The 27,781-nt window shown below is 38.3% G+C and overlaps 1 protein-coding gene across 1 annotated transcript; it reads right to left on the bottom strand.

Moving 5' to 3' along the window:
- Positions 1-808: 808 nt before the first annotated feature.
- Positions 809-26,648, bottom strand: PTP4A2 (protein tyrosine phosphatase 4A2). The gene is made up of 6 exons (XM_068967392.1): positions 26,519-26,648; positions 11,125-11,817; positions 8,864-8,956; positions 5,686-5,816; positions 4,298-4,372; positions 809-3,327 (listed from the first exon to the last, which is right to left on the bottom strand). Exons 2-6 carry the CDS (start codon positions 11,218-11,220, stop codon positions 3,219-3,221), a joined length of 504 nt encoding a protein of 167 aa, XP_068823493.1. The 5' UTR covers positions 11,221-11,817; positions 26,519-26,648; the 3' UTR covers positions 809-3,218.
- Between the last annotated feature and the right edge of the window lie 1,133 nt (positions 26,649-27,781).

Below are 27,781 nucleotides of genomic sequence, written 5' to 3'. Positions count from 1 at the left end.
CATCAGATGATACTAAGGTCTACTTGTGACTTTAAAACACAGCAACTGTGTCAGCAAGTTCAGCTGCCTAACTGCAGAGGTGCCATACTGACCTTAACCAAAAGTGGGAGTTCAGCCAGGCAAGTATAATGAAGCAAGAGATGGGGCAAGGCAATTGACTATGTAGCTAAGAGTGATTCTAACACTGGACCACAGAATCTAAGCTGCATAATGAAGGACATGAAGTGAAAGATCAGTGAACTGTAAGTCACACAGCTCTAACCATTGTCTACATACCTGGCTCCTTTTCTGGACAGAGGTCCTCCGAAGTGGGATCAGTGTCTTATTTTTTCATTCGCAGTACCTTATCCATGAATTTGTTATCCAGATGGATGGAGAGATGTTCACTCATAGTTTAAGGGAAATTTCCCACCCCCAAATCCAATGATGCATAAAGTTCCTCCTTTCTCACTGTTCTTGAAGCTTTCCAGTAAAAAGTTTCAGTGCTTCATCAAAACTCTATGGAATAAACCAGTCCTTTGAGATGAAACGAGATGCTGAATTCCTACAGCGCTACCTCCAAGAACTGAACCAGAAAGTGAACCTCATGTATCCCAATTACAGTTAAGTCTCCCCTTACTGAACACCCAGGAGGCATGAAATCTTCAAACTTGCTAACATCTGATTATTTCACCTCCTTATAGTAATTATAAGCAGGACCCAAAAGAAGCCTTGAGAATACCAAGATTTCTAAGGAGATATAAATGAAATTCAACCTGAGGACAGAGAACAAATGCACAGACAAAGAGCATGTAAAATATGTTTTATTGTTCTTTAAAAGGGCTCAGGGTTTGGTTTTAAATCAGGCTGCACACCTTTCATCAGTCTGACATCTCTCTCACCATGTCAAACTGGCTTCAGCTAGCAATACTTCATTAAATCCAAAAGAAAAAAAATTTTTTAATTTTGAAGAAAATCCAGTTCTGAGAACAATTAACATTATTCTGTAATTTAAAACAATACGAGGGCTAATGTTTCATGTTATTTTACATACCCTTCTCCTCATACAGAACCAGGAATGTCATTTTCCTAACTCAGGCAGGCACTGTTACTGGTGGATACTGCACACTCGCTCGCTTGCGCGCGCGCACGCGCACACACACACACACACACACACACACACACACTCTCTCTCTCTCTCTCTCTCTCTCTCTTTCTCTCTCTCTTCCCCTTCCTCTCCCCCTCCCTTCTTCTCTCCCTCCAAACAACAAAAACCAGAGTATGTCAAAGGAAAAAGGTCTGTTACGGTATTGATCAAAACCCTTGGAGTCAACAGTCTATCTGAGCTTAGAGGGTATGCCGTTTTGATCTTGAGCCTATGTTAAAGTAATCCACTGTCAGATTCTGAAATAAAGAACTTTGGATAGTACCATCATTTTTTCACTTTAAAATCCTAGAGACAATTTCAAAAAGCATTATTTTGCTTTGTTTTTTTGGGACAGGGGAGGAGAGAATCTACAGATCTTCATTTATTTAAAAATCAAAAACAGCTCGGCATAGGAAATAGGCAGTTCACATAGCCAGCCAACATCTGAGGTATCATCAGTGTGAGACAAGGTCCTGGTCCATTCCTACTGGCCTAGCTGATCCTAACAAAATGGGAAGTTTAAGGCTCTGCATAGCAAATTCCAACAGGACAAGATGACCCTAAGACTCCATTCAAATCCTTAGAAGCAGAGCACTATTCATTATGCAATATTCAGATGGAGAGTGCAAGAGCCCCTGATGGTATCTTCCAACTTGCTCTGTCAATGCAGCCTGGTCACAACAGCAAAGGAGCAGAAAAACAGCTTTTCTAGATCAGTACATTAAACCCAGCAAAGAATCTGCAGAAATGACACTACACCACTGCACTAGCCACAGTCCCTTTGCTGCTCTATGTCTCTCTTCTACCCTGTTATGGCCTGCGGACACATACTCACTAGGCATTGTTGGTTCGAACCAGCAAAAAAAAATTTTTTTTAAGTCTCATAAAGAACCTAGTAAGAAAATAACAAGGCAATCAGTGGTTAAACTGAACTGTACATATAGGGAGCAGTTTGGAAAATACCCATTACAGGCATTTCTCAGGTCTAAAATATTGTGTCTTTGCTGCTACTCCTTTGACTGTTCCTGAAAATTCAGAGTACAAATAAGTCCTAAAATAAAAAACTTTACACTACCAGCATTCTCTGACATTAGACAGAAAATCAGAGTAATGCTACAGCCCACAGTTCTACAAGGTGTAGAAAGTGTACTAAGGCTCTGCCTGGACACATCTTTAGTGATGGCCTGGAGTACTCCCCTTCCGAAACAAACATCTCTGGGACATCCACTTAGCTTCATTGGTTGGAAAAGAGATGAATTCGACTCTCAGCTAAGTTCTCTGAGAAGAGAGACTCTTCTTAAAATGCCATTTCCCTACAAATTTATCAAAACAAAAAGTTCCTGGCTACTTTGCCTAATGCTGAATAGGGTTCTCAAGAAAAGAAACTAACATGAATACCCATCATCAGTAAAGACTAAGAACCACCTGGATCATACAATATATATGTCACTGCCTCTTTTTTTTTTTTTTTTTTGGTGTTTTTTGTTTTTTCCTAAAAGTGCCCAGGTGGGCTTAAGGCCGCCAGACTGCACACACATCTACAGCAACATGGGCTTCTCCTATTCCACCTACAACTTGTATCAGGGGAAAAAACAGGGATAGGAGAAAGTGAGAAGAAGGGAAAAATATACCAATCTCCCCCCACCCCCCTCCCCCAAGAAAGAAAGAAATCCCACAACAGGGATATCTATGTGCCAAGCATAATGGAAGAGTGTGCTCCCCAAACAGATGGTTCTGCAGAGGCTCATGTTCTGCTGGTTTTCCTTAGAGACCTATTTTGAGAAAGTTAAAAAAGACAGGAGATTTTGAAATAAATTCAATCCTGGCAGAAATTCAAACTCCAACACTAGAAGCAAAATCATCCTTCACTAAATTAATCCCTATTTTCTTTCTCTTTTTCTTTTCTTAAACATTTTATTCATGTTATAGAGGGATTTGTGTTTGCTTTTTTCCAATCATTAGGAGAGTGGTTGAGGAGTACTGAATCCATCACTACTTTGATGACACAGTTAAGATTCCAGATTCACATTTCCAGGTACCAAGAGTTCCCTCTAAATGCTACAATCAAGTCAGCCTTCGTATACACTCCTTTTTACTGAACACAGCAATGCCCATTGGTATCTCTGAAGCGTAATCGCATCTTAGGTCGGTATTTCTCCAGGTAAAGCAGCTGTTTGGAATTGAATGCTCCCCTTCTTTTTCTGAAAATACAAGAATGGCAAACTTTATCATGTAAAAAAAGAGCTGTCTGACATGCATATTTATGGCCTATGGCCTTTCTAACTCTACACAGCTGAAAACCAGCATATTTCCCATATATCACTTCCTACGCGAAAGGCCTGAACTGAACAATGAAATTTCTGTGCCTTCCTAAATGAAAAATAGACAAATTTTCTTTGCTCTAATTAGAGTCTATTAATTGTTAATAAATATCAGAATGGTTTATCCAAAGACATCTGACTATATTCTTCCCAATTAATATATTCTTCATATTAGAACTGGCAGCAAGCATTTAGGATAAATGAGCAAATATTTATATAAAGCAGCAGACACAGATGACATTCCTTGAAATGTTACCTTCTAAGAGCTGCTACCATACATTTCATGCCCTTTGTCACAAAGTGTCTTTTTTTTTTTTGGTAAGAAAAGGCTAAAAAGAGAAAGGGCAAGACAATAATTGCCTAAGAAACAACAAAACAGCCTGCTATTCCAGACTGATGTCAAAACCCTGTTTGGGCACTACCATCCTGATTCTGTGACTGAACAGGTCACTTCAGGGTCCTAGGTGATTCCTCCCTCTGTGGTTTCTTCCCTTCCTCTCTGTCACAGAGTTACATCTGGAAGGCATTGTGGACATCTATTAAAAGAGCCCCTAGATCACTGACACTCCATTACCTAGCTATTCGTTTTAAAGATTTCTAGATATTCAAGTCATATACTGGACATATTCTGCAATGTCCAAATTTGCCATCTAAATGAGAAAATATTTAAATCTGGGAGCCAGAGTGTTACTGTGAGTCTTTTTATCACTTGCTATTTTTGGTATCTTCAAACAACATTCTAAGCCAAAGATAGCAAATTACTCTGTACTATAATTGGATACTTTTTATAATTGCTCCCTCTTATATGATTTTGCTTCATGTATTTCTGAAAATAAAACTTCATACTCACTGTCTTATAAACTGAACTGCATCTTCGTACTTCATTCCACATTCAATCAAAGCAAGTGCAACTAGTACAGGTGCCCTGCAGAGAAAAACTCATTTGTAAATTAACCACAGGTCTTTGGAATTAAAGGATTTTTTAAAACCCATAGTTACATATTATCAAAATTATTTAAAGCTTGAGCTTTCCTTATTTCTATATACTAAAATATCAGATATTTTCCTACATAGTAAAAATATCTTAATTATAGATTCTAGGTTATTTTCTATTTTTTAGTAAAAAGCACAAAAATTTAAACCTTTATTTAGAGATCTTTACTCTTTAAAATATCACCACATTGTATCTTAAATTTCCCATCATTTTATATCACCAAAAATCCACTGATCTTTAAGTATTATCATAGTAAAGTATTACCCTGAGTGTCTCAGAATTTTCATTACAAATCAATTTATTATCATTTCTTCACCAAATATGAAAACAGTACTAGATTTCCTCAACAAAATAATTTCTATGAGCTAGGGGACTGTCAGAGACCTGGTAATTAGGATTTGCTTTCTATATCAGCATATATATATATTTTTTAATATAACAAACGAAACGATGTTTTTAAAAAGTCCATTACAGAGCACTAACTTTGGACTGGCTACCTAACTAAGACAGCTATTAGTTTAAAAAATTGCCCCAAGTCAGGAAAAGAACTGAAACTTCTTGACACTGAAGAAGAAACTGTACTAAACTGCAAGAAGGAAAACAACAAACACAAGGGTTGAGCAGAGGTAAGAGCCTGAGTCACCACCACCACAAGGCAGCAGCAGCCTTCATTAATGTTTTGAGTCAAAGTGCAGATCATAAATTGACACTTAATCTACTGTTGATGAGTGTTGCAACACCATTTCATGAAATGCTCAAGGGAAAAGTTTTTAAACAGAGTCAATTTTCATTCTCCATACATTTCCTTAGAAGAGTTTAAGGTTCAACCATCTGCTCTTCATCTATTAATTTCCCATTCATCTCAAACCAAAATGAACCATGTACAAATTCTTCAAATCTAAAGATATTTTATCTTTGTTGTCAATTTAAAAGACCTAAACCTTTGATTACTGGAAATGGGGAGAAAAAACTAACATATTGAATTAAAGCTGTATTTTTGGCTCAAAGATAAAGAGAATTACATTAAAACAGTTTCAAAACAACTTTAGAACCAGCACCCACTAAATCTAGTATGGTATCAGACTCAGACAAACCATGAAACATAAGTTACTTTGAGAAATCATGACACCAGCTTTTACTCTCATTTCCTTTCAGGCAATTCAATACTAAGTGTAACAAATACAAATTTCTACCAAAGTGAAAGTTTTGATAATGAATTCACAGACAAAAGGAGAAGAGCTTACCTTCCCAATCCTGCAACACAATGCACTGCAACACAGCAACCTGGTTCTTCACGAAATTTGGTTTTTAGTAGGTTTAGCCAATCATCTACTATCTGATTAGGGGGTGGCGCTCCATCGTCAAAAGGCCAATCCTAGGAGCAAAAGATCTTTGAAATTAAATTGATACATTCTCTAGGATGAATATCCTAATGCACAACAGCTACACAGTACACAAGAGAGGCCTAACTGCACTAACTGTACTAACATGTACCTATTCTTAATCACACAATTCTGATCACTTCTGAAAAATGATCAAGATCAAAATTCAAGCATGCCAAACAACTCAGCCTTCTCAATGAAGCATAGCCAGCAACAAAAGCATCAAACTTTATCTTTGGAAATAACTCTTTTATCATATTGACAAGAGGCTAGCATTCTCCAAACATCTTATCTGAATAGAGCAGTAATCAAACATAATAGAGAAAATTAAAATTAAAACTGACACAAAGTAAGAAAGGACACAACACCTGTCAATAAGATTTAGAAGTCCACTCTGGCAAAGAAGTGTACCAACTGTTATTTCACTGGTCTCTACAAATATAAATAATTTTGAAGATTACCCTCTCAGTAGCTCTAAGTTACAAGTATCTTTTCTTTAGAGCAAAACTCTCTGATAAGTCATTTCCAACAGCAGCCCGTAACAGAAATGGACTACCATCTTTGTGCTTACATACGTATTTGGTAAAAGTCGAGCAGCAAATATTTTTAAAGCTCTGCCTAAATTATACATATCCCATTTTATAAGCACAGTGCCACATGATACAATCCTGAGAAGAAAAGACCATTTTCTCAAGTATTCCTTTCTCCTTTAATAGTCACTGATTTCAGTTGTTTTTCAATTAAGACCAACCCCATGTGCATTCACAATACAGGCAGGAGTTTATCTTCCTTGTTACCAAAACACAAGGTTCTCAGAAATAAACATAAGTCACCTTTGAAGAAAGGAGAGAAAGGAGATTCACGTGTTACATACCCTCTCTCCCATCTAGCTTCAAGGACAGAAATGCAAAGACACTGGAAATACTTTTTTAATACTATTCTAATGAGAGTGCATAAGGACACTTTAAGATACTAGAGAAGGAAAAAGAGAAAAGTGACAGAACACAAAGTTGAGTCTGCACTTACTACTGGCACCACTAGCACACTTCATGTAGCCCATTAGCCGCGACAGCATGTTATGTTTGGTTTGTCAACTATACCCCATAATTAAAGAGCTGTCAGTGTTGTTATCATAAATGTCACTAGAGTTTAACTGTAAATACCAGTAAAACCAGTATCTTAGTTAAGAGCTTACCTCCTCTAAAACTCTGAAATGCATCTGGTTAACAAACAGTAATATGAAACGTGCCTTTACTGACTCATACAAGCAGTTTTTATCAAAAAATCACTAAAGTAGTAATTTAGAAGCATCTGAACTTCAAACTGACATGGTTGAAACCATCAGTCTTTTCTAATAAGCCTCTAATTAAAATAAATAAATTTAAATTAAAAAAATAAAAAAATAATAAGCCTCTAATTTACAAGAACACTGGTCAAAGTGTTGAAAGGTCTCATGTTGGATATCCTCACCTAGCAAACGTAAATTAGTGATTACACTTAAATTAAAATTTCTGCCTAGGGAAAAAAAAAGAAATTCCAAGCTCAATTCTAAATGTCCCTTTGTTTTCACGCTTTAGTTAGACCTTTAATTTTACCTGATCAGAGCTCTTTAAAACAAAAGCCTAGATTTAAAGGCTTGGAATAAATCTCAGATCTATCATTATCTTCTACAAACTACTTCCAGTTCTTTGGTTCTTTCTATTTCATAAAGGTGTTTACCAACATTACTGATTCAGACAGACTACAGTTACCCTGCAGTTCATTTTCTCACCCTGCCAACTGTCAAAACAAACTGATTTCTCATCTACCCACTAAAGAACATACTTACAATACAGGGAAAGAACTTGTATTTTGGTTTAATTTCAGAAGTTAAAATTCTGTTTTTGTTTTTTTAAACATAGGGCTACATTTACCCATGTTTATACTTATTCCCAGTGATCCAGCCAGAGGACCTTAAAGTCATTCGGAAACAGGAATGCAAGCAAAGTATTATTACCATGTCATACTATTAAAATACATTTTCTAAAAAAACCATAATGTTTGGTTTTTTAGTTTTTATGTTTTCACCAAAGTGGAGGTGAGGAAACTTTATGGATCAGGTATGAGACAACTGCCTTACCAATAGGACATTCATTTTCTTTGCATCAGCTGCCTTCTCAACTAGTAACCAATGCAATAAAAAATAGGAACATAACCTTGTACCATTACTTTGCTTAATACTTTCTTCCTACCCAATCATTTCAAAAATCTCTAGTTGTCTTTGCACTACAATGCCTTCCCACAACCATGTCAAACAGCTCTAAGACACCAAGACTACAGGGTCAATCAAATTCTTACTACTCTAATATAGACAACTTTTTAGAGAATAAAGTATAAAATTTCACCTATTCTGAGGTTCCTATTTCCACTAATGAAATAGGATATTTAGGGGGCAAGGAGAAACTTAATTTAAAATAATTCCAATCCCTATATTCAAACTGAACTATGAAAGAAATCAAATCATACAAAAGCCTTGTTAGAAACCTACCAAAAAATATCATAGAGTATAATTACTCTAAAGCAAAATGGGTTCTCCCTTTCCCTTTCTCCCATCTTTTTGTCTCCTACAAGTTATCCTATGTCCAATATAAACTGGACTCCTACAATATAAAATATTAAGTAACCAATCTGTACTTGCAAAGTGAGAGAGAATATTTCCACGTGATTTAAGAATGTCTAATGGAAAAGTCAGATTCAAACCAGTAGCCTAGAAACAAAAGCTAAATATCATGTTAACTGCCTAGAGGAAATGAAATTTCCCATTTTCTTAAAATAAGTATACGTTAAATTTTGCCTTTTATTCGTTGAAAATACTCTCCATCTGTAGATTTTAAGGGCACAAATGAACAAAACTGTCAACCCAAAGGAATTTTACTAGATTGCTGATTGTTGTATCTCCTGTAAGTTTAAAAAACAAACTATGAGCACCAAGTTTTAAAAATATCTATGTCTGAAAGGTACAACGTGTTTGCAGTGAAAAATTAAAACACTACACACTCACTAGAACGTGGATTCCTTCTTTTTCAACTGGTGCTTTATCATATGTAGCATCACAAACTCGAACCAAAGTTGTCACTCCATACTTCTTAAGTTCCTTTAAAGGAAAACAAATATAAAGAAATCTGTTTTTAGAATCTGCAATTAAAGTTTTAAAAACATATGCATATAAATTGAAATGAGACTTCATTCTTAAAGATCAAAATCATTCTTCTTATAACAACATAGACAATGGACACTCTTGTCATTCACAGCAGAAGCATCAATGAGACTCATTTCTGTACAGGGCAATTTGGTAGCATAACACAAAAACTTTAAAAACATACTTTGGCCTAGAAATTCTGCTTTTGGAAATTTATACTAATGAAATAATTAAAGATATACACAAAGATTTATGTACGAGCATGTTCAGCACAGCTTGTTTGAGACAGTAAAACCTAGAAATATTAATAGTCCAAAACCAGGCGAATGGTTAAAGAAAGTATAGCGCATTCATACAGAATACTATGACAGCTATATTAAGGAGGTTGGGGAAAATTTTGTTTTAAATAGACAGTATGATCCTATCTATATGTACATTTATAAATATACACATAAATACAGAGAAAAACTTCTAGATAGCAGGCACTAACAGTTAAGTATTTTTAAATTGTCTTTTGCTTATTTGTATCTTCTGATTTTTATGTAGTAAGTGCTTTTTATAATTTAAAGAAACAGTAATTTTGAAATTAAGTTTAGAAAGCAGTTTATATTACAAAGTCAAGTAACACAGAAATAATTATAGCCAGAATTCTTGCTTCTTTAAAAGTTTTCCTATAGGGCCTTCCCTGGTGGTTCAGTGATTAAGACTTCTCCTTCCAGTGCAGGGGACACAGGTTTGATCCCTGGTCAGATAACTAAGATCCCACATGTTGCACAGTGTGGCCAAAAAACAATGTAAAAGTTTCCCTACAGTAATGCCACCAGTATCTTTTTATAGTTGCAGGAGTCTATGATCAAGGAATCCACAGGCTGAAAATAGTATCATGTAATTCAGCCAGGCTTAAAGGTGACTGAACAGCCTGAGGGCATACAGGCTTGGAATCAACGTGGACACTGTGTACACAAGGTTAAGAAGCTCAGAGAATTAAAACATAAATAAGCAGGAACAGTGATATCCTACAAGTGTCAATCATCTGGTTATCTAAAGAGAAAAGTTATTTTAATTGCTAAAAGACTTTATTTTTCACAGAAGGGCCTCTTTATAAAACAGACTCAGGGAAGTTGTGTTATATACTGAGTCAGGAATTTTAAAAAATTTCAAAACACAAATAAAATCCCATTAAAATGAACTCTACAGTAGCTGTTCATTGAAAGGTTCCAGTACAAATGTTTTATGGTAAATACTTGTGACCTTCAGCAAGTCAAAAGACCTCTTCTGAACTCAGTTTTGCCATCTGTGAAGTGACAGAGGCAGATTTAGGATCCTTAGGCCTTCATCTAGCTCTCCAAGTCTGCTTTATAAATATATCAACAGAAATCACACTGGGATTGAACAATCTGAGAATGATTTAAAAGCTTACATTCAAATGTCTATTGAATAAAGTACAAAAAGTTTCTCTACTACTACCAACAGAAAAAAATGCAGGATCTGACATAAAAATACTGCCTTTCCCTCCCCCAAATTTCTAGACACATGTATACGATTGTTACTATTCCTAAGTTGTTTGAGAGTAGCTTTTCATCAAAAGTGGTCAGAACATTTGAGGCAGAAACGGGTTTTAGTGTCAGAGATAATTCCACCACATACTTGGGTGCATTCAGGCAAATCCCTAAATTACTAAATCACTCTGAACCTCAGTTTCCTCATCTATAAGAGGGAAACAATGGTACCTATACTTCATAGGGTTATTGTGAGGAGTAAATGATACAATGTATAGAACTGCTTATTGTAGTGCTGGGTACATACTAAGTATTCAATAAATGTTAATTATCTTTATTATTGAATGTGTAACAAAAGAACTGTTAACAATGTTGAAAGGATACAGTAAAAAAGCACAGTACTAGGTATCTCTAAGATATCCCCAAATTCCATAAATGTACTTTTAAAAATCTGTTTTAACTAATTCAGCTCAACTCAAACAAAGACCATCCATACTTCAACCACAGAAATAAACGGCTTTGTGGTAAAAGATATCTTTACAACGGTGTTAATTTTTAACATGATTCTACCTATGAATCAAAAGTAGATTATATACCAAAAGGTACACCATGCTACAATCTTACCTCTGTGAACTTGTTGAGGGTAGCATTGGTAGGGTTGTGGGTTATCAGAAAACGCATGTTCTCATAGGAGATCTCCACAGGGGCTGGACGGTTCATTATGGCAAATAAAAAGTGTGAGCGTGCGTGTGTGAGTGTGATGGGGAAAATGAAAAAAAAAATCAATAAATCTTGAAATGTTTCACAGCAGAAAACATTAAAAAGACCACTAAAATGCCTAAATCAGTGTTTTCTCTATTCAACTTGTTTATTCTTTCAGAAACTTCTCTCTTCAAGATAAGCAGAAGTATTTAGAATCCACTTGAATCCAAATTCAACTTGGGCCTCAATGTCTGCTGATGGATACCTTCAGACTACAAAAAAATCCAACTACATACAAAACTTAAGCAGCCTTTACTACATTTAGGCACTAGTGAGACAAGTTAAAAGTATAGGTCGCTTTCCACTTTTGTTTACTTGATGCTTAATTTTACTGGAGTCATTAAAAGAAATATGCTTGCAATTAAAAAAAAAAAAAAAGAAGCCAACTATTTCTGAGGCCAATCTCGGTGTCCAGAGTCTTCAAGGCAATGTTAATTATGGCACATAGAACCTCCAAGCTCACTTGTCAGCGGAAACGCTGTGCTGAGCCTGGCAGAAGTCTGCCCTCACGCTCAGAATCGCCATAAATGTGCAACGTATATTCCAACGAAAAACCTGGAGGAGAAAAGCATAAGTAAAATGAACTGGAGGTTGACAGCATAGTAAACACGATGCCCAAAGTCAAGAATATATTTTTTATGAGCCCAAGACATCTGAAATGGTGCCGCTTCGAAACTATTGCCATCTATCAATAAAAGGATAAAAGTGTATATACCAAGACTTTTTTAAAAATCAGAGATTCAAAAGTTAAGTATGCCCAAGGACTTCCCTGGTGGTCCAGTGATTAAGACTCCACACTTTCACTCCCCTTTCACTGCAAGGGATACAGGTTCAATCCTGATCAGGGAACTAGGATCATGCTTGCCACGTGGTACACACATACACAAAAAAGTTTGCTTTTCTTTTTACAAAATGAGGCTCAATAAAGTTCTGCACTAATAAGATTTCTAACTCAAGTCATTTTAAAATGATTATGATTGAGTTTTTAAAAAATCATTTTCTAAATAATTAAAAGATACTTAAAATTTCTCTTTCATTAAACCTCTTCCATTGAAAAGTTCACAATGATCTTGTTTTTCTGCTGTAATGTTAACGATTTCTGATTAAAACTATATCTGTAAATGGATGAAGGATATTTACCAAAACTCCATATGAGGATTTAATTCTTTCTACACAAAATATATGCACTGGCCCCAATATATTATCAGTTCAAAAAGTACTTTCAAGAAATTATCTTCTTTTCCTCACAACTCTGAGTAGTTTTTAACTACCTATGAAGAATGACATAGGAGGTTCAGAAAGGTGAATTGACTTGCCTAAGGTGAATGAATTAGTTGAGCCCAAATCCAAACTCAAGTCTTCTGTTAAGTCCTATATTTTTTCAAAGGTACCACAACGCCAGCTGACTCAACCAATATACAACTCCTGTTTTCTCATTTCTAGTTCTATTTAGCTGTTTACTATTTCACATATCACTGCCTCAAGAGTACAAAGGCAACTAAAGGTTGATTCACACAGCAGTCTTCTGTCCAAATATTAATTCCTACTAAAAACAAGGCAAGAAGAGAAGTGGCAGAATTTTCAAAACAACAGTAATCTGTATAGCTGGCTCAGTCAGTGTATCAACATAATCATAAATTCCTCTGGAAACAGGAACAAGGTCTAAGTTCTTTTACCCGTCTCTTCCCTAAGCCACCAATAAATGCTTACTTAGAACTCTAATAAATATCACTGTGACCAGATGAAAGATGATTACAGAGGCACTTGAAGGGAGAAACTTAAACAGATAAGAATGAACCTAAGCCTCAAACTTTCAAGCCTAACCTTCTATCTTCAAGTCTCCTTTTTATAATATTCTATAACATTTTATTTTGTAAATTACATACTTCTGATCATATTACCATAGACAAAAGCATAAAACTAAAATATTCCTAAAATTTGAAAGAGATATAAGATACTCAAAAAGGAATCTTAAAAACTTCAATACCCCAGCAAACTGAGTTATCCACTACTTGTGAAAACAAAACTTCTACCTTCAAACTAAGAAAAACATAATACACACCATCACTCTCATTCATAATTCTATCTGTAACCCTAAAACACAGCCACTTTAGATTATACATTTCACAGAGGATTCCTTGCACAGTCAAGGAATTTTAAAGCTAGCAAAACTTAAGAGATCAAAAACACTGACCTTTAAAAAAACAGCAAGAAAAAAGATGGTGTTTGGGATTCAGAGAGACTAAAAAAAGATTTAAGGAAGACCATACTGTTAATTAGTAGCAGATCAAGGACAAGAAGCCAAGTCTTATTTTTCCTTCAATTTTGACTAATGAAGGTACCCACTTTTCTAAGTCATAGTCTTATTCATGACAATGTAACTGTTCTTCAAATATTTACTTGGATGTTCATTTGCAATTCTTTGACCTTTTAATAAGGGGAGAAAAGATTATTAAAATAACTACTCAAAGAACAATGGTTTACGTGCAGCTCAGAACAAAACACAGGGAAATTCTAACCTGTTTGAATCCCAATCCCTTCGTTTAATGTTATCATAGCGAACGTGTGTGTGTCAGCTGAGAAAGGCACTGAAAGACCAGCATTGTAGTGATGGCCAGGCTTAGAAGGTCACAGCTCTAGCATTAAGCTTTCTGCCGAGTCACAGTGTCCGCTCAGCAAACAGAATCACCTTTATCCCATCTTATTCCTCCAAGCTCATTTTGAAAGGACCACTTCCAGGGATAAGGATAATTTATTATTAGTTCAATTCTTTTTTTCTTTTTTGGCCGCACAAGTTTAGTCTCAGTAACCTAACCAGGAATCAAACCCAGACGTAGCAGTGAAAGCACTGAGTCCTAACCACTGGTCCACCAGGGAATTTCCAGATTTTCAATTCTCACTATCATACTGAGATCCCCAGCAAAGGAATTTCTGCCGAATCAAACAGTATGGTCTATCGAAGTTAACAGATACGTGATAAAAGCCAAGTTTCTGTTGCTTCCCCTCCCCCACAAGTTCAACTACACATTAACTGTTAAAAGTTCTTGCACCTGTCAATTCAGATAAACTAATGTTAGTTTCTGTGACACCCATAAGAATGCAAACAGTCTGTTTAAAACAAAAAAATCATAAACAACCCACCACAGCTGGAAAGTACTCAGAGGTTACAAAGCTGTAAATTTTAGCATAAACTCAGCACCTGCAGACTTTACTGGAAAACTTTCTCAAGTTTTCTAACATTGATTCTGCTCTACCTACTTAAGTAAAAACTGATTTTTTGTTTTAATTTACCAAATGATGGAAGAGGCTTGTTTACTTGACAGTGAACAAATTCAAATACACATTCAAATAGTCCCTCCACCCTTTATCTTTTATCAACTCTTAACTTTTAAAATGTTGAATTTGGGATATTTCCATTTCCAAGCTGGTATTTCCATTTTGAACAAAAGAATGTAACTTCACTGAAGAACTAGAAAGGATGGTCTGTGACAGAGAAACCCATTTAAATTATAGAGGGAGAGAAGGGGAAAAGAGAGAGAACAATGTAGAAAGAGGGGGCTAAAAGAGCAAGTAAGCAGAGGCCTACCAAGCTAGAATAGTACACGGCCAGTAAGACTAAATCAGTAACACAACAGAGACCACTTAAAACTCTGAAGAGCGTATGTCACAAGTTTAAATACCCAGTGTCAATACTCTGCTGCTGCTGCTAAGTTGCTTCAGTCGTGTCCGACTCTGTGCGACCCCACAGATGGGGGCCCACTCACTGTCTCTGGGACTCTCCAGGCAAGAACACTGGAGTGGGTTGCCATTTCCTTCTCCAATGCATGAAAGTGAAAAGCGAAAGTGAAGTCGCTCAGTCATGCCTGACTCTACCGCTAACATTTACCCAGATGAGACTCAAAAGCCAAAATGCATGAAATAATACTAGTTATCATCTAATCATGGCACAATGTTAAAATAAAAAACCACAGAGAGGTTAAAAAAACAAAACATCAACATAAACTGATATGGAAAGAGGGCGAAGAGACAGTAATAAGTGAAAAAAGTAAGGTGCTTACAATATGAACAGTATATAAAGAAATACTTGTGAGTACTGAATGTGTTTTCATTCCTACAGACTATCTGGAAAGTAACAAAGAGAGAAGGCTAACAGTTGACTGCCTCAGGGTGGAGGCAACTGAAGCTGAAGGAGCATGATTTTCAATATATGCCTTCTGAACAGTTTTGGGTTTTTACCTTAATTTTTAAATTTTAATATTTTATCTTTTTTCTTTTCTTTTGTTAGCTGCACCATGTGGGGCATGTGAATCAGGGATCAAACCTGCATCCCTGGCATTCAAAGCTCAGAATCTTAACCACTGGACCACCAGGGAAGTCCAGTGATTAAATTAATTTTTAATTCTAGGGTGATAAGGAACTCTACAATGATTTACAATTCCACTGCATCCTTAACTGCTACGATCACTGGATTACAAAGAGCCTCAAAAGGGGGCTAGTCCCTTTGTCTCCAACAAGTCTGTACCCACACACTTCCAGAAAGACAGCTTTCTTCTTTGTCAAAGATATTATTGAGTAAAATTCAGATCCTGCTTTGGCAACTGTTAATTCTAAGTTCAAATATAGAGAATTCAAGTGCACGAGAAACTTTACAAAATCAGCCCCGTTTAACGTAACCCAAACTTACTGAGGGGCCTCCCTGGTGGCTCAGTGGTAAAGAACCCACTTGCCAATGCAAGAGACGCAGGTTGAATCCCTGGGTTGGGAAGATCCCCTAGAGAAGAAAATGGCAACCCACAATAGTATTCTTGCCTGGAAAATCCCATGGACAGAGAAGCCTGGAAGGCTACAGTCCATTGGGTCACAGAAGAGTTGGACATGATTCAGTGAAAAACCAACAAACTTAAAAAAGAAAAAGAAAAACCAACAAATTTACTGGGCATTTACCTTTAAAAAATCCTGTCAATGTATGGCAAAACCAATACAGTATTGTAAAGTAAAAAAATTTTAAAAAGGAAAAAAAAAGAAAAATACCTTATTGATGCCAACTTCAATACCAAAAAAATAAAATTGTTAAACATAAAAAATAAAAATAAAAATCCTGTCAAACCACTCACACCAAGCTTCCCACTGAGAAATCACCTCTATTTTTAAATTAAAGTAAATGATACAATAACCATTTGATAGCTTATGCCAGTGTTCACCAAATTAAAACTGCATGTTATAAGTAAATATACAATACAGAACTCTAGATCTTAGAAAATAAAATCTAAAAACAAAGGTCTGAAGAACAAGTACACATTTACTGTTTACTTTTCCTACCAGAAATTCTACAGGAAGTCATGCAAATTTGAGTCAGCTTGTTTCTACAGCGACAACATGAAAGCATAATACAGTGTATGAGACTCCAGGTAAGTTTTCTGGTATATACTTCTCCAGGGAGGAACACTGGAGGAGGTAGCATTCCCTTCTCCAGGAGATCTTTCCAACCTAGGGATCAAACCCAGGTCTCCTGCATTGTAGGCAGATTCTCTACTGTCTGAGCAACCAGGGAAGCCCCATATAAGACTAAAACCCTGCAACAATTTTTTCCTAAAACAAATTCATTTCACCTCATTGAAGACATCTGCATTGGCCTTAAAATAAGTATGAATAATCTGTCAAAAGTAATTCATTCTCATCAAAGATCAGACATTTTCCCTGCAATTTAGCTAGTTAAGAATTCATAAATTCAAGTATTTACTGGACACAATGTGTATCATATATTCTTATAGGTACAGCAAGAGCAGTAAGCAAAACAAAAATTCCTGTCAAGATGGACTTTATATTTTAGTAGGCAGAAAAAGAAAAACGTTCCTTTGCTATGGAGAAAACTGCAAAGCAAGTGAGCCTGCAATGTCAGAAGGGAAAGGGATTCCACTTTTAAATAAGACTAGCATTTGCCTCAATGAAAAAAGTGCCATTTTATCCTAGACCTGTGAGCCAAAAAGACATTTGAGGGAGCACTCTAGGCAGAGGGATTAGCTCTTGCAAAGGTCATGAGGTGGAGCCATGCTTGGAGTGTTCGAGGAACAGCTAGGGGACTGGTGCTACTGCAACAGGCAAGGCAGGAGAATGAAGAGGGTCAGAGAAATAAAAACAGGGCCTTGTAGGCCAGCAAAAGTATCCGACTTCTATTCAGAGAAAAATAAGAGGTTTCAAGCAAGAGTGACAACTTATATTTAAAAGGATTATTCTAGACGCTACCTGGAGGCAGAATATAAGAGCAGTAAGGGTGAAAAGCAGTGAGATCTGGTAGGAACTTGATGCTACAATCCAGGAGCTAGATAATGGTAGCCTGGGCCAGCAGCAGGATAGAGAATATGAATCAGTTTCAAGATATACCTTAAGGTAGAACTCCAAAAGACTTGTCCACAGATTAGACATGGGATCTTGGGGAAAAAGTCAAGGCCCTGAGTAACTTAAGAACTCTCAGATAGCTGACTATTCAGACAACAGACCATAAAATCTTCAAAACCATCAAGGAAGAAAAGCAGAGAAATGCCTCTGTAAAGAGCTACTGAATCTACCGCATTTTGACCATTTGATATAAAAAGTATCTTAAGACTTGTAAACTAAAGACGACTCAACTCTGCTAATTAAACTCTCATTTTCTGGGCAGGGGCCTGAGAGAAGTAGGTGAAGGGGATTTAGAGGCACAAACTTCTAGTTATAAATTAAGTCAGTCATAGGGATATAATATACAGCATAAGGAATATAGCCAATAATACTATAATAACTTTTTATGGTGACAGATGGTTACTAGACTTACAGAGGTGATCATTTCATAACGTATTTAAATGTCTAATCACTACATTATACACCTGAAACTAATATACTGTACCAACTAAAAGTCAAGTAGAAAAGAAAAAAAAAAAAAAAACTCTTCTGGGTAACTGGTCTCAAATTGGAAATTTTTACTCATCTTTCATAACCTACCCAACTCATCAGAGCCCTGTAGAAACAAAGTTCTACTCTCTGTACTACTTATATTTGTTCATCCCTCTATTGTTGCATTTATCAAACTAAAAGCAGATGCCATTTGGCAACCTAAACTTAAGGCGATTCAAATTAATGTTAGTTCTCTTCCCCTACTGACTATAGTCCTGGGGAATTGATAGAGGTATCATTAAAGTCTACACAAATTAGGATCCAAAATATCTGTCAACAAGCTAAAAATAGCAACATGCTTCTTACTGATTAAAAAAAAAAAAAGTTTTGTAGTCACTCCCTTGGTTATTCCCACTTCCGTACTTCCTCATTTAAGGAGGGAACTTGAGAATCAAGTTCCAGTACACAAATCAATAATCAGTTCTATAAAAAGAAATTATGACCTTGTTGGTGGGAAAATATCTTAACATTTCAGAACCAGCAGGACATACATGGCCTGCCACTCAGAAAGGAAAGGAAAGCAATTAACCAACAATCACACCCCCTTCTGAGGACAGCACCAGTTCTTTTCTTGAGTCCTGTGGGCTCTGTTTCCACTCAAATGAAAAGGGAGTGGTTTTTAAATTTGTATGTTCTCTGGTGATTAGAAGCAGTTGTCCTTTTCTGGTAATTCCTACCTCTACAAATAACTGTAATACAAAAAATGCATTAAATTATTTTCATGCCACACTTGAAAATATTTACTTTTCAACTTTGGACTTGATTGTTCCTCTAAAGATTAGCAATTCTCTAGCTGAATCTCTTTGTCCAAATACGTTAAATATTTTTCCTTTCAGAAATAAAATTTAAATGGAGATAACAGCACCATGGCCAATTTTCACTTTTTCTAAAAAATTATTTGAATAACAGCAAAAACATTAACATCCTAAAACATCATTCTAGTACTGGACATGAGCTTTTTTTTTTTCAGTGACTCTTTTAAAGATTAAGTTAAATAGCTCTATTAAATTGATTCTATTCATTCTCTTCCATTTCCAGGCAAAGGTATCATGACTATACTCTCCATGGGCTTTATGTTTAAAGGCTTCAGTTTACGTACAAGACTCCCAAGCCTCTTTATTACAAAATTTAAGCACCTTCTTTTTCTAAAAAACTGTAGTACCCTCCTATATGGAATAGGGAACTATTTCAAATTCAGCTGCATTTCCATAAAATTAAATATTAATATTTGTTTTCTTCTTTCCTTCCATCTTTATTTCTTTACCCTCAAAAGGCTAAGTAATTTTCCTGGAGAACAATTTAAGTCTTAATCATTTTTCTTTAGTTTATCACTATACATACATTAACCCAAGAACCACTGAATTATTTCATTAATAAAGAAATGTATTTGAGAGTCTGAACTTCAATTGTAATAAAGCAAACTCAGAAGTAAAAATCCCAAAGGGCACCTGAATTCACCCTGTCAACACCACTTTGAAATGTTTTCTGAGCTATATCAGGAGAGTCAGAACGACTATAACAGCTGCAAGCTCCCTGAGGTTGCAAAACAGATACTTGGGAAAAGGTTATTTGAATCACCTTTCAAAATAACCTACAGCACAGGAGCAGCATGCAAAGCAAAAACTTCCAGGCTATTGTTAGCATTACTTAAAATGTATGTTTCAGAGCTTAGCAGTTTATGGGTCAGCTTAACTCTTTCATTTCCCCATTCTGTCTAATCTATTGAGCATACTTAAAGGTCCTCTTCAAGTATACACCACCGGAAGTGGGGAAGGAAACTCTCTATGTACAGGATACAGAATAAAAACATTCCAAATTACATCTTGTCAGCGTAAGTTTTGTTTGAGCCCCAGAAATTTTTCTGCTGTTAGGGCATTTTGGTCCAAGTTTCCCCTAAGTAAGTTACACTTCACTTCCTCTCCTAAACTTGCTTCTTATAAATCACATTATACTTCTCAGCCATCTCTCTATGCACTTGAGTATAGTACAAGATAAACAGACAAGAACCCAAATCATTCAATTTGGATCTGCTGGTGGCCTTTTAAAACATACTGTCCATCCACTAATTACCCAATAATGACTTGATGTTTATTTTCATAAAATGCAACGTTCAAAAATCTTCAGAAACCATACAGTGAAGGCAGCTGTTTCACGTTACATGTAAATGTGAAGTAAAAGGGTGAAATATCTCTGTAATGCCAAGAAGTTATTATTCTTTGCTCACCAGCTTAGGTCAACATGCATTCACCTTCCCTCTCTTCTCACTTAAAGAATGCAAAATTTCATCTTTCATGTCCTCTTCCTCCAAATGCTTACTGAAGTGAGAGACAATGCACCAGTTCTGAATGATACTAAAACACGGTCATCTAATCTTACAACAAAAGCAGTTGTGGGGCTCTGTGTGCATACCATATTAATCAGGATCCTAAAAGAATACAGGTGGGTGAAAAATATTTGATGGTGGGTATTACAATTTCATTATCAATGCTACATACTTTGAAGACACAAAATAAGCATGGGTAGAATGGAGTGGGATTAAGACTTATGAGGAAAGATAAAACTTTTATGACAAGACTGGCAGAAATAATGACAGGCTATGGTAGCACGACTTGAGAAAGGAACTAAGTCTTGGGTTAAATGACTCTCAGGAGGCCTTGACCATGCTGAGAATTTCACACCAATTCAAACGCAATAAAAGCTCTTAGGGATTTTAAAAGTACACTAGCAGTAACTCTTTGCTCACTGAGAGATAACAAACATTGCCATATTGGTGGCAGCTCCACCAATAAGCAGCTCCATAATTATCAGCAAGCTTCACAAAAATAGCCTCTCAGCTTACTAAAATCTACCTGACAGTTGAATTCTTTTCCTAGTAAACAGATACAAATTTAACTAAATTCTACTTGTTGATGATCTCTAAATGACTATCTCATCTCACTAGAAAAACAGTTCAGAGTTTAAGGCTATGGCTTAAATTTGATGTGCTCTTCATCCAGAAAGATCTAAATGATTTGAATGATTTAAACCAATTACCAAGAGGAAACCTGTTTGTAACCACATGTGTGGAATGAAGAATGCCACTAGAATCTATTGTTTTTCCATCATATCCGTCTCAATTTGCTGACAAATCCTACTGATGACTCATATCCTTCTGCACTAACCAACCAGTCACTCTGTTCCCTCATGATAGGCTTTCACTGATAATGGAAAGAAGGAAACTCACCAATTTGTTTTACTGTTAAAAACAGTAAATATCAATATGTGTATATAAATCCAATCTACAAAGACTCTGGTGGTACAACATGGTGAATGTTTTCAGTGAAAGACTGCAAAAAAGGAGTTATGCTCAAATCTCAAAACTTAAAGACAACTAGAAGAAAGCAGACTGGATTGTGAATTTGAATTCTTGTCAAACAATACATTAGTCAAGAGCCAACATTTTTGACCACTGCAGAAATAAAAATATGAAGTAATTTATCTGATCTGCTAAAGCAAATATTTCATGTGTGCATTTTATGCCAAAAGAATTAACATTTTCTGAGAAGAATGAAATTTCAACCCAGAAATACTATGAAGAAAATTAAATACACCAATTTTCTAAAAGGTAAAGACTGTTCTAATGGTAAAAATATTTTTTCAAAACAGGCTCAACTAGCAAGGAAAGGGTCACATAAAAGGTTAATCTTAAAATTCTCTACAGTTTAAAAAGGAATGTTGTGTAATGTAAATTTATATTTAAATGATGAAATTTAGTTTCTATGCCACTTAAAATGGAATGGATGCTGTGTTACAGAATCTAAGGGCAAAAAAATCAGCGCAGGCAAGCAAAACATATTTGTATTCAAGTCACATAAAGCTGTTGCTATAATCTGTCAACCCCTCAGCCATTTTTTTGGCAGAGTTTATGCACTGTAAATCTACACTGACTGAACAAACAGGGCAGGAAAAACCGCCTCAACATGTGCAGGAGATAGGTTAGACCCTCATACAGGCTCTAGGAGCTCCGCTGGGGAGCTACTAACAGTGGACAGAGCCTGCAGCGCTGCGCTGTTTCTCCCGTGAAGGCGTCTAAGTAGAGACGGTTTCCGGTTTAGCCTCAATCTCTAGAACTCCGAGGAGGGAGAGATTTCTGATACAATATCCACTTGAGCCTTGTATCAAGCAATCCTGTAAGGCTTCAAGTCCAAGTCAAAGGAGCCAGAGAATACGCTTCAGTCAATAAAATGAAGGCTAACCAGAGAAAGCAACCAGACACCGCTATATATACACTAGTTCTGAAACTGAAAATGGATAATATTCCAAAGTAACAGATTCAAATCACCATTTCCCAAGTAATTTTAGTTGGTGGCATCTGTTTATTTAACAAACCCAAGATACAAAATTACATGAATTGTAACATCAAGGACTCTTGCTTTATAAACTTAGAGAATAATCATTAGTTTCTACATAATCCAACTAGTATCTTGAGAAAAATCTCAAAGCAACAACATGCCCCAAAGAGCAAAAAAAGTAACTGAAGTATCCTTAAAAAAAAAAAAAAAAAAAAAGAATACTAAATTTCAAGCGAAGAAAAAGGTAATTTCCTTAACGTCTACTAGTTCCTACACAACTCATGTAAATGACTGGAGTTAACTGAGGAGGGTGGGGGGAGAGTTAGAAAGAGACTTAAGTACTTTAAGCCCCAAGGGGAAAAATTTTTTTTAATCCACTGCCATCTATTTACTGATACTCTTTAACTAGGATTCAACAATTGATCTCTAAACCAATTTTCTCATCTACAAAATTGGAAGGATGCCATTACTTACTCCCAGGGCTATTATGAATTTAAAATGATATGATTTGTGATTCAGCACAAAGAAGATTCTTGAGACGATTATGTTGAAACCTAAAGCATGCTGGACTTCACAAGCATTCCAAGACCTCAAAATCTCAAGCCACCACCCTAATTCAATAAACATAACTAAGCCTGGTATGTTAGAACTACGGGTCCTGATTTGCAGTTGCTTTAAATTTTTAAAGATCACTAACTTCTCTAAGTAGCAGAGCTGTTGCAACAGCACTTGAAGAAATCAACCTAACTTGGGCTTCCCTCTGAAGTTTCACTCAAGAGCAACAGCTAAAAATGTATGTATTGCTGTTGTTTGTAAATGCTTCTTCCAGAGGCTTCACTGGTTACCAATCCCATATCCCGACAACAACAAAAGTACAGTCAAACCCTCGAAAATAAATCTCCATTAAATTTCAACTTTGTGTCTCAAAACTATAAAATGTCCTGTAACTACTTCATATAGAAATACTGTCTTTAAAGACAAAGTAAATAAAAATAAATGTTTTTCCTTGTTCATACAGGGTCTTTTCAAGTAAAACATAAATATGGAGCTTTCAGATTTTTAAAAAAGTATGTGCAAAAGCATTCAAACATTTACTCTTCCCTAGTGCCACCAAAGTTCAATGATGTTGTAAATGGTTTCTGTCTATAAATTTGGTTTGCTCAAATTAAATATTACTTGCCTGACTCATAGAGGGAGTGGTTTGACTTTTGCTGTTCTGAGTCAGAATATACCCGGTTCAGCAGTTCTAAACAATTTTTCATTTGTAAGGTGGTCTGAAATGCTAGCAGCCTTTTCCAGCTATTAAATATAACAAACTGTTACCTCAGTAGTAAAGCCTTAGCGATAATAACACTTTGAATCTGTAGTCCAATTTATAAATAATGAAGTACTTTCATATATATTTTCTTCACAATCTCAGTCTCCTTTAGTAAATATATCACAAAGCTAAAGAGATTTTTACAAAAGACAACTTCTGTGACTCTTAGACCCAATTAATACACTCTTCTTCTTTCCCCCAAAATAAAAAACACAAAAGTCTATTGGGTTTCTTTAATCAGACTTTTCTCTCCCAGACATATCCCAGGTGCCTCATAAAAACTGTCTCAAAGCACACACCCTAAGGCCCCAAGTGAGTTCCAAGGCAGAATCTCCACCCACATAAAAGCCTATCCTAACTTAGGCCCCAAAGAGCCTCAAGTCAGCATCTCCTTAAAGATCTACTCGCCTCCAGCCATTCAGTCTTTTGCATTAACCTCAACACCTCTTACCTGCACAAGCTGCTAGGTCACTGTGTGGATGAGAAACTTCAGAGAGAGACAACCTAGCGTGAGGGAAGTTAATGGTACAGTGGAAAAAATCAAAGACTATGGAGTCAGACTGACCTGGGTTTTTAATCTAGCTCCCATTCTTATTACGTTCTGACCTGGGACAAGTTAATTAACCTCTTTGAGTCTCCATACTGTCTCATTTCATCACTGAAGTCAATGAGGGCTCATCACTGTATCCCTAAAGTCTGGCAAATAGAAACCATATGTGTCAAATGAATGCAAATGAGAACACCTACCACCTTTTAATAGTAGCTGTGAGAACTGAACAAGAGTATAAAAAGCACCTGGTACACAGTAGGCACTTAATACTAATTAATCCAGTTACCCACCGAATGATAACAATACTACTCACTGTTTCTCAAAGTAGAGAGCATGCTAATGATCAAGAAAAGGACACAGTAAGAAATTTATAATTTCTGACTTCTAATTATATACGAATGCTTTTGCTTGTAGTTCTATCACATTGAATACCAAACGGACCACACTACTCTTTGCATATACTGAAAAGACTTCCAACTTCTAAGAGACTTCTCATCATTTCAATATAAAATCCGTATCAAGGCACTCTTCATCAAGAACCCCTACTTCCTTCTACAACACAAGAATCTGGAAAAGTCCATGGCAATGATTAGTCCATTCACCATACAACATGAGACTACTTTTAAAATGAATACCAGCAAGCAACTTTTCACCATCTTCACCAACACAATGATTATGCTGGCAAGTGATGATGAAGCCTTAATTTCCTTTTGCATGTGGACTAAGGCATAACTTCACTGACTTCCTGTCTGAAAGACTCTGTAACACAGAGCAATGGAGCCAGTAACTACCAGATTTCATCCAGCAGTAGCTACAACTTGGTGACTCCACACAGAAGAGCATTTGCTGAATGCATACAATGATGCTACAACTGCTATTTTACACATTTCTTGAAAAATTCTAGAAAATAATAAACTACGCTATGATTGAGCTTCATCATCAACATGCTATGCCATTATTACTAATATTTCTTAAAAGCTTCTCTCCAGAAAGGTAGCAAGGAAGTAAAACCTAAAACACATTTCTTATATATTTACCTAACAATAAAACACCTCTCACCTGACAAACTAGCAGTACTTTACAAGAGTCTATCTGAACACTCAAAAGGCAAGAGTCTAGGATCCCAGGCAATACACAAACTTGTTTTAGTTAGCTTTCAGAACCCAGATTAGGGTGGGATGCCAACCAATCATGTGCTCGACAAATTTGGAAATTGATGTCCATGTTCTGAAATATTGGGGGGGAGGGAAGGAGGCACAGGGCCAGAAAATGATATTGCCACTGGCATAGACTTCTGTACCCTTTGCTCATACTTGAACCCAAGGACCCAAGCACAAGATGCTCCTGGAAAGAACTCCCTAACCCAGGACACCCAGGCTCACTACGGCCCTAGAAAACGATCAAGGATGGCCCCCAAGGATGCCTGCTCACAGACTGGACAATCGCAGGCAGACACTTCCACGCTCCCTCATCCGCCTGCCCTTCACCTTCTCCCCGAGCTCTCTCTCACTCTGCTCTCACGTTCTCCCGCCCATCACTCTACCCCTAGCACGCAAACTCTCCCTCCCCCACTTACTCACGCTCCCCATTTACCCCACTCTCCCACGCACAAGCATTCTCCCCCCACTCACTCGTTCCCACATGGTCCCCGCTCCCTCTCCCCTACACTCACCTCCCACCCTCCTGACACTGTACCCCCTACCGCCCCCTACTCACACTTCCCCTCACTCTCCTCTGCAAGCGAGCGCGCGCGCGCACACACACACACAGCCCCCCAACTCCCCCATCTGCACTTTCTCCCTCGCCACGCTCTCCCCACATGCACACTCAGCCCTGTTCCCCAACTCACACTCTCGCCTTCACACACGCACATTCCCCCCACACACACTCCACATTCTTGCACACAGCACTCGCTCCCCTCCCCTCCCACACGCGCGATCCCCCCCTCCTCACCCACCCTCGCTCTCCACGCTTCCCGGCCGCGCTCCCCCCGCCCCCGGCCCCGGCCCGGCCCTTCTTCCGGGGACGTGTCTCGGGCCTGCACTAATGGCTGCGGCGCCTCCCGCCCTCCCCTGCCCCGAGGCCCCCGGGAGGCGGCGCGGGGGGCCGCCCGGGAGCCGCGCAACTCACGCTGGCGAGCTGGGGACTGGGCATTGAAGTCTGGCGGCGGCGGGAGCGAGGAGGCGCCTCTCTCCTCAGTCACCTCGGCGGCGGCGGCGGCGGCGGTAGCGGTGGCGGCGACGACTCCCCCCCAGCCTCGGCGCGCGACACCCGGCCCGGCCCGGCGGCGGCGGCGGCGCGTGTCCACGAGTCCGTCTTGCTGCTGCTGCTGCTGCTACGGCCGCCGCTGCGTCTCCGGCTGGTGCCGCTGTCCCCGCTGCCGCCACTGCCCTGTGGCCTCGCCTCGCCCCGTGACCGGCCGCCGCTGCCGCTCCAGCCGCTACCGGACGGACGACGGTTACAGCCCCGGCCGATCGCGCCGCCGCCACCACCACCGCTGCGCGCGCAGCCGGAACCAGCTCCCGCCGCCGCCCCTCAGGGGGCGCTGCGGGGCGCGGCGCGCGCGCGCGCCCGCCGGCCCGCCCTCCGCGCCCGCTGACTGGCTGGCGGGCCGGCTCGAGGCGGTGGGGCCCGCCCACCTGCCCCGCGGGGCGCTGACCCACTGCCCTGGGCGCCTCCCCCGCTCCTCCTCGTGGTTCGTTCCGATCAGCACTTCTGGCTGCGGAAGGCGCGTCCATGTGACAGGGAACGGGGGGGCGGTGGGCAGAACCTGACCGGGGGGAGTCATTCGCCCACGCCGTGGCCCGCCCATCCGCACCTGGGCTGAGCAAGGGCCGGAGGCCGCAGGGTGACCCTCAAGGTCGAAGGGTGTTTTCCCGCGACCGGGCCGTGAGGCCTGAGGCCAGACCCTTATGGGACGAGGCGGAGACCGAGCCCTTTGCTCGGGGATTTCCAACCCAGAAGTGAGAACCGGGGCAGCTCAGTTCTTGGCTGCCCTGTCTTGAGGCCCCAAATAAATGGCGTGTGCGTCTGCAATTGCTCAGGATATTTCTGCGTGCTACTACCCTCACTCCCCGCCCGCGACACAGACACGCGCGCGCGCAAACCTAGGAATCCGAGTAGGAGATCAAAATTCAAACTTCCGGGAGATAGCATCTTGGGCAAGTTATTTCCTATCTTCGTATTTTCAACTATTAAATGAAAATGATTATCAGCTACCCCCTGGGGCTCTTTTCATTATGTATGAAAAATGCGTGATAAAGAGGAGACCCTGAATTTAAAGACAGGGATTATTCTAGAGCTCTCAGTATTCTCTCTTGCATTTAGAAGGTGGGCAGAAATTCTTTGTTGGACCATGAATTAGGAGTTTTGGTTTGGAACATGTGGTCACCA

The sequence above is a fragment of the Capricornis sumatraensis genome, chromosome 3 (assembly GCF_032405125.1).
Source record: "Capricornis sumatraensis isolate serow.1 chromosome 3, serow.2, whole genome shotgun sequence".
NCBI lineage: Eukaryota > Metazoa > Chordata > Mammalia > Artiodactyla > Bovidae > Capricornis > Capricornis sumatraensis.
The sequence above is the reverse complement of the archived record's forward strand: the minus strand, read 5'-3'. Positions and strand labels throughout refer to the sequence as shown.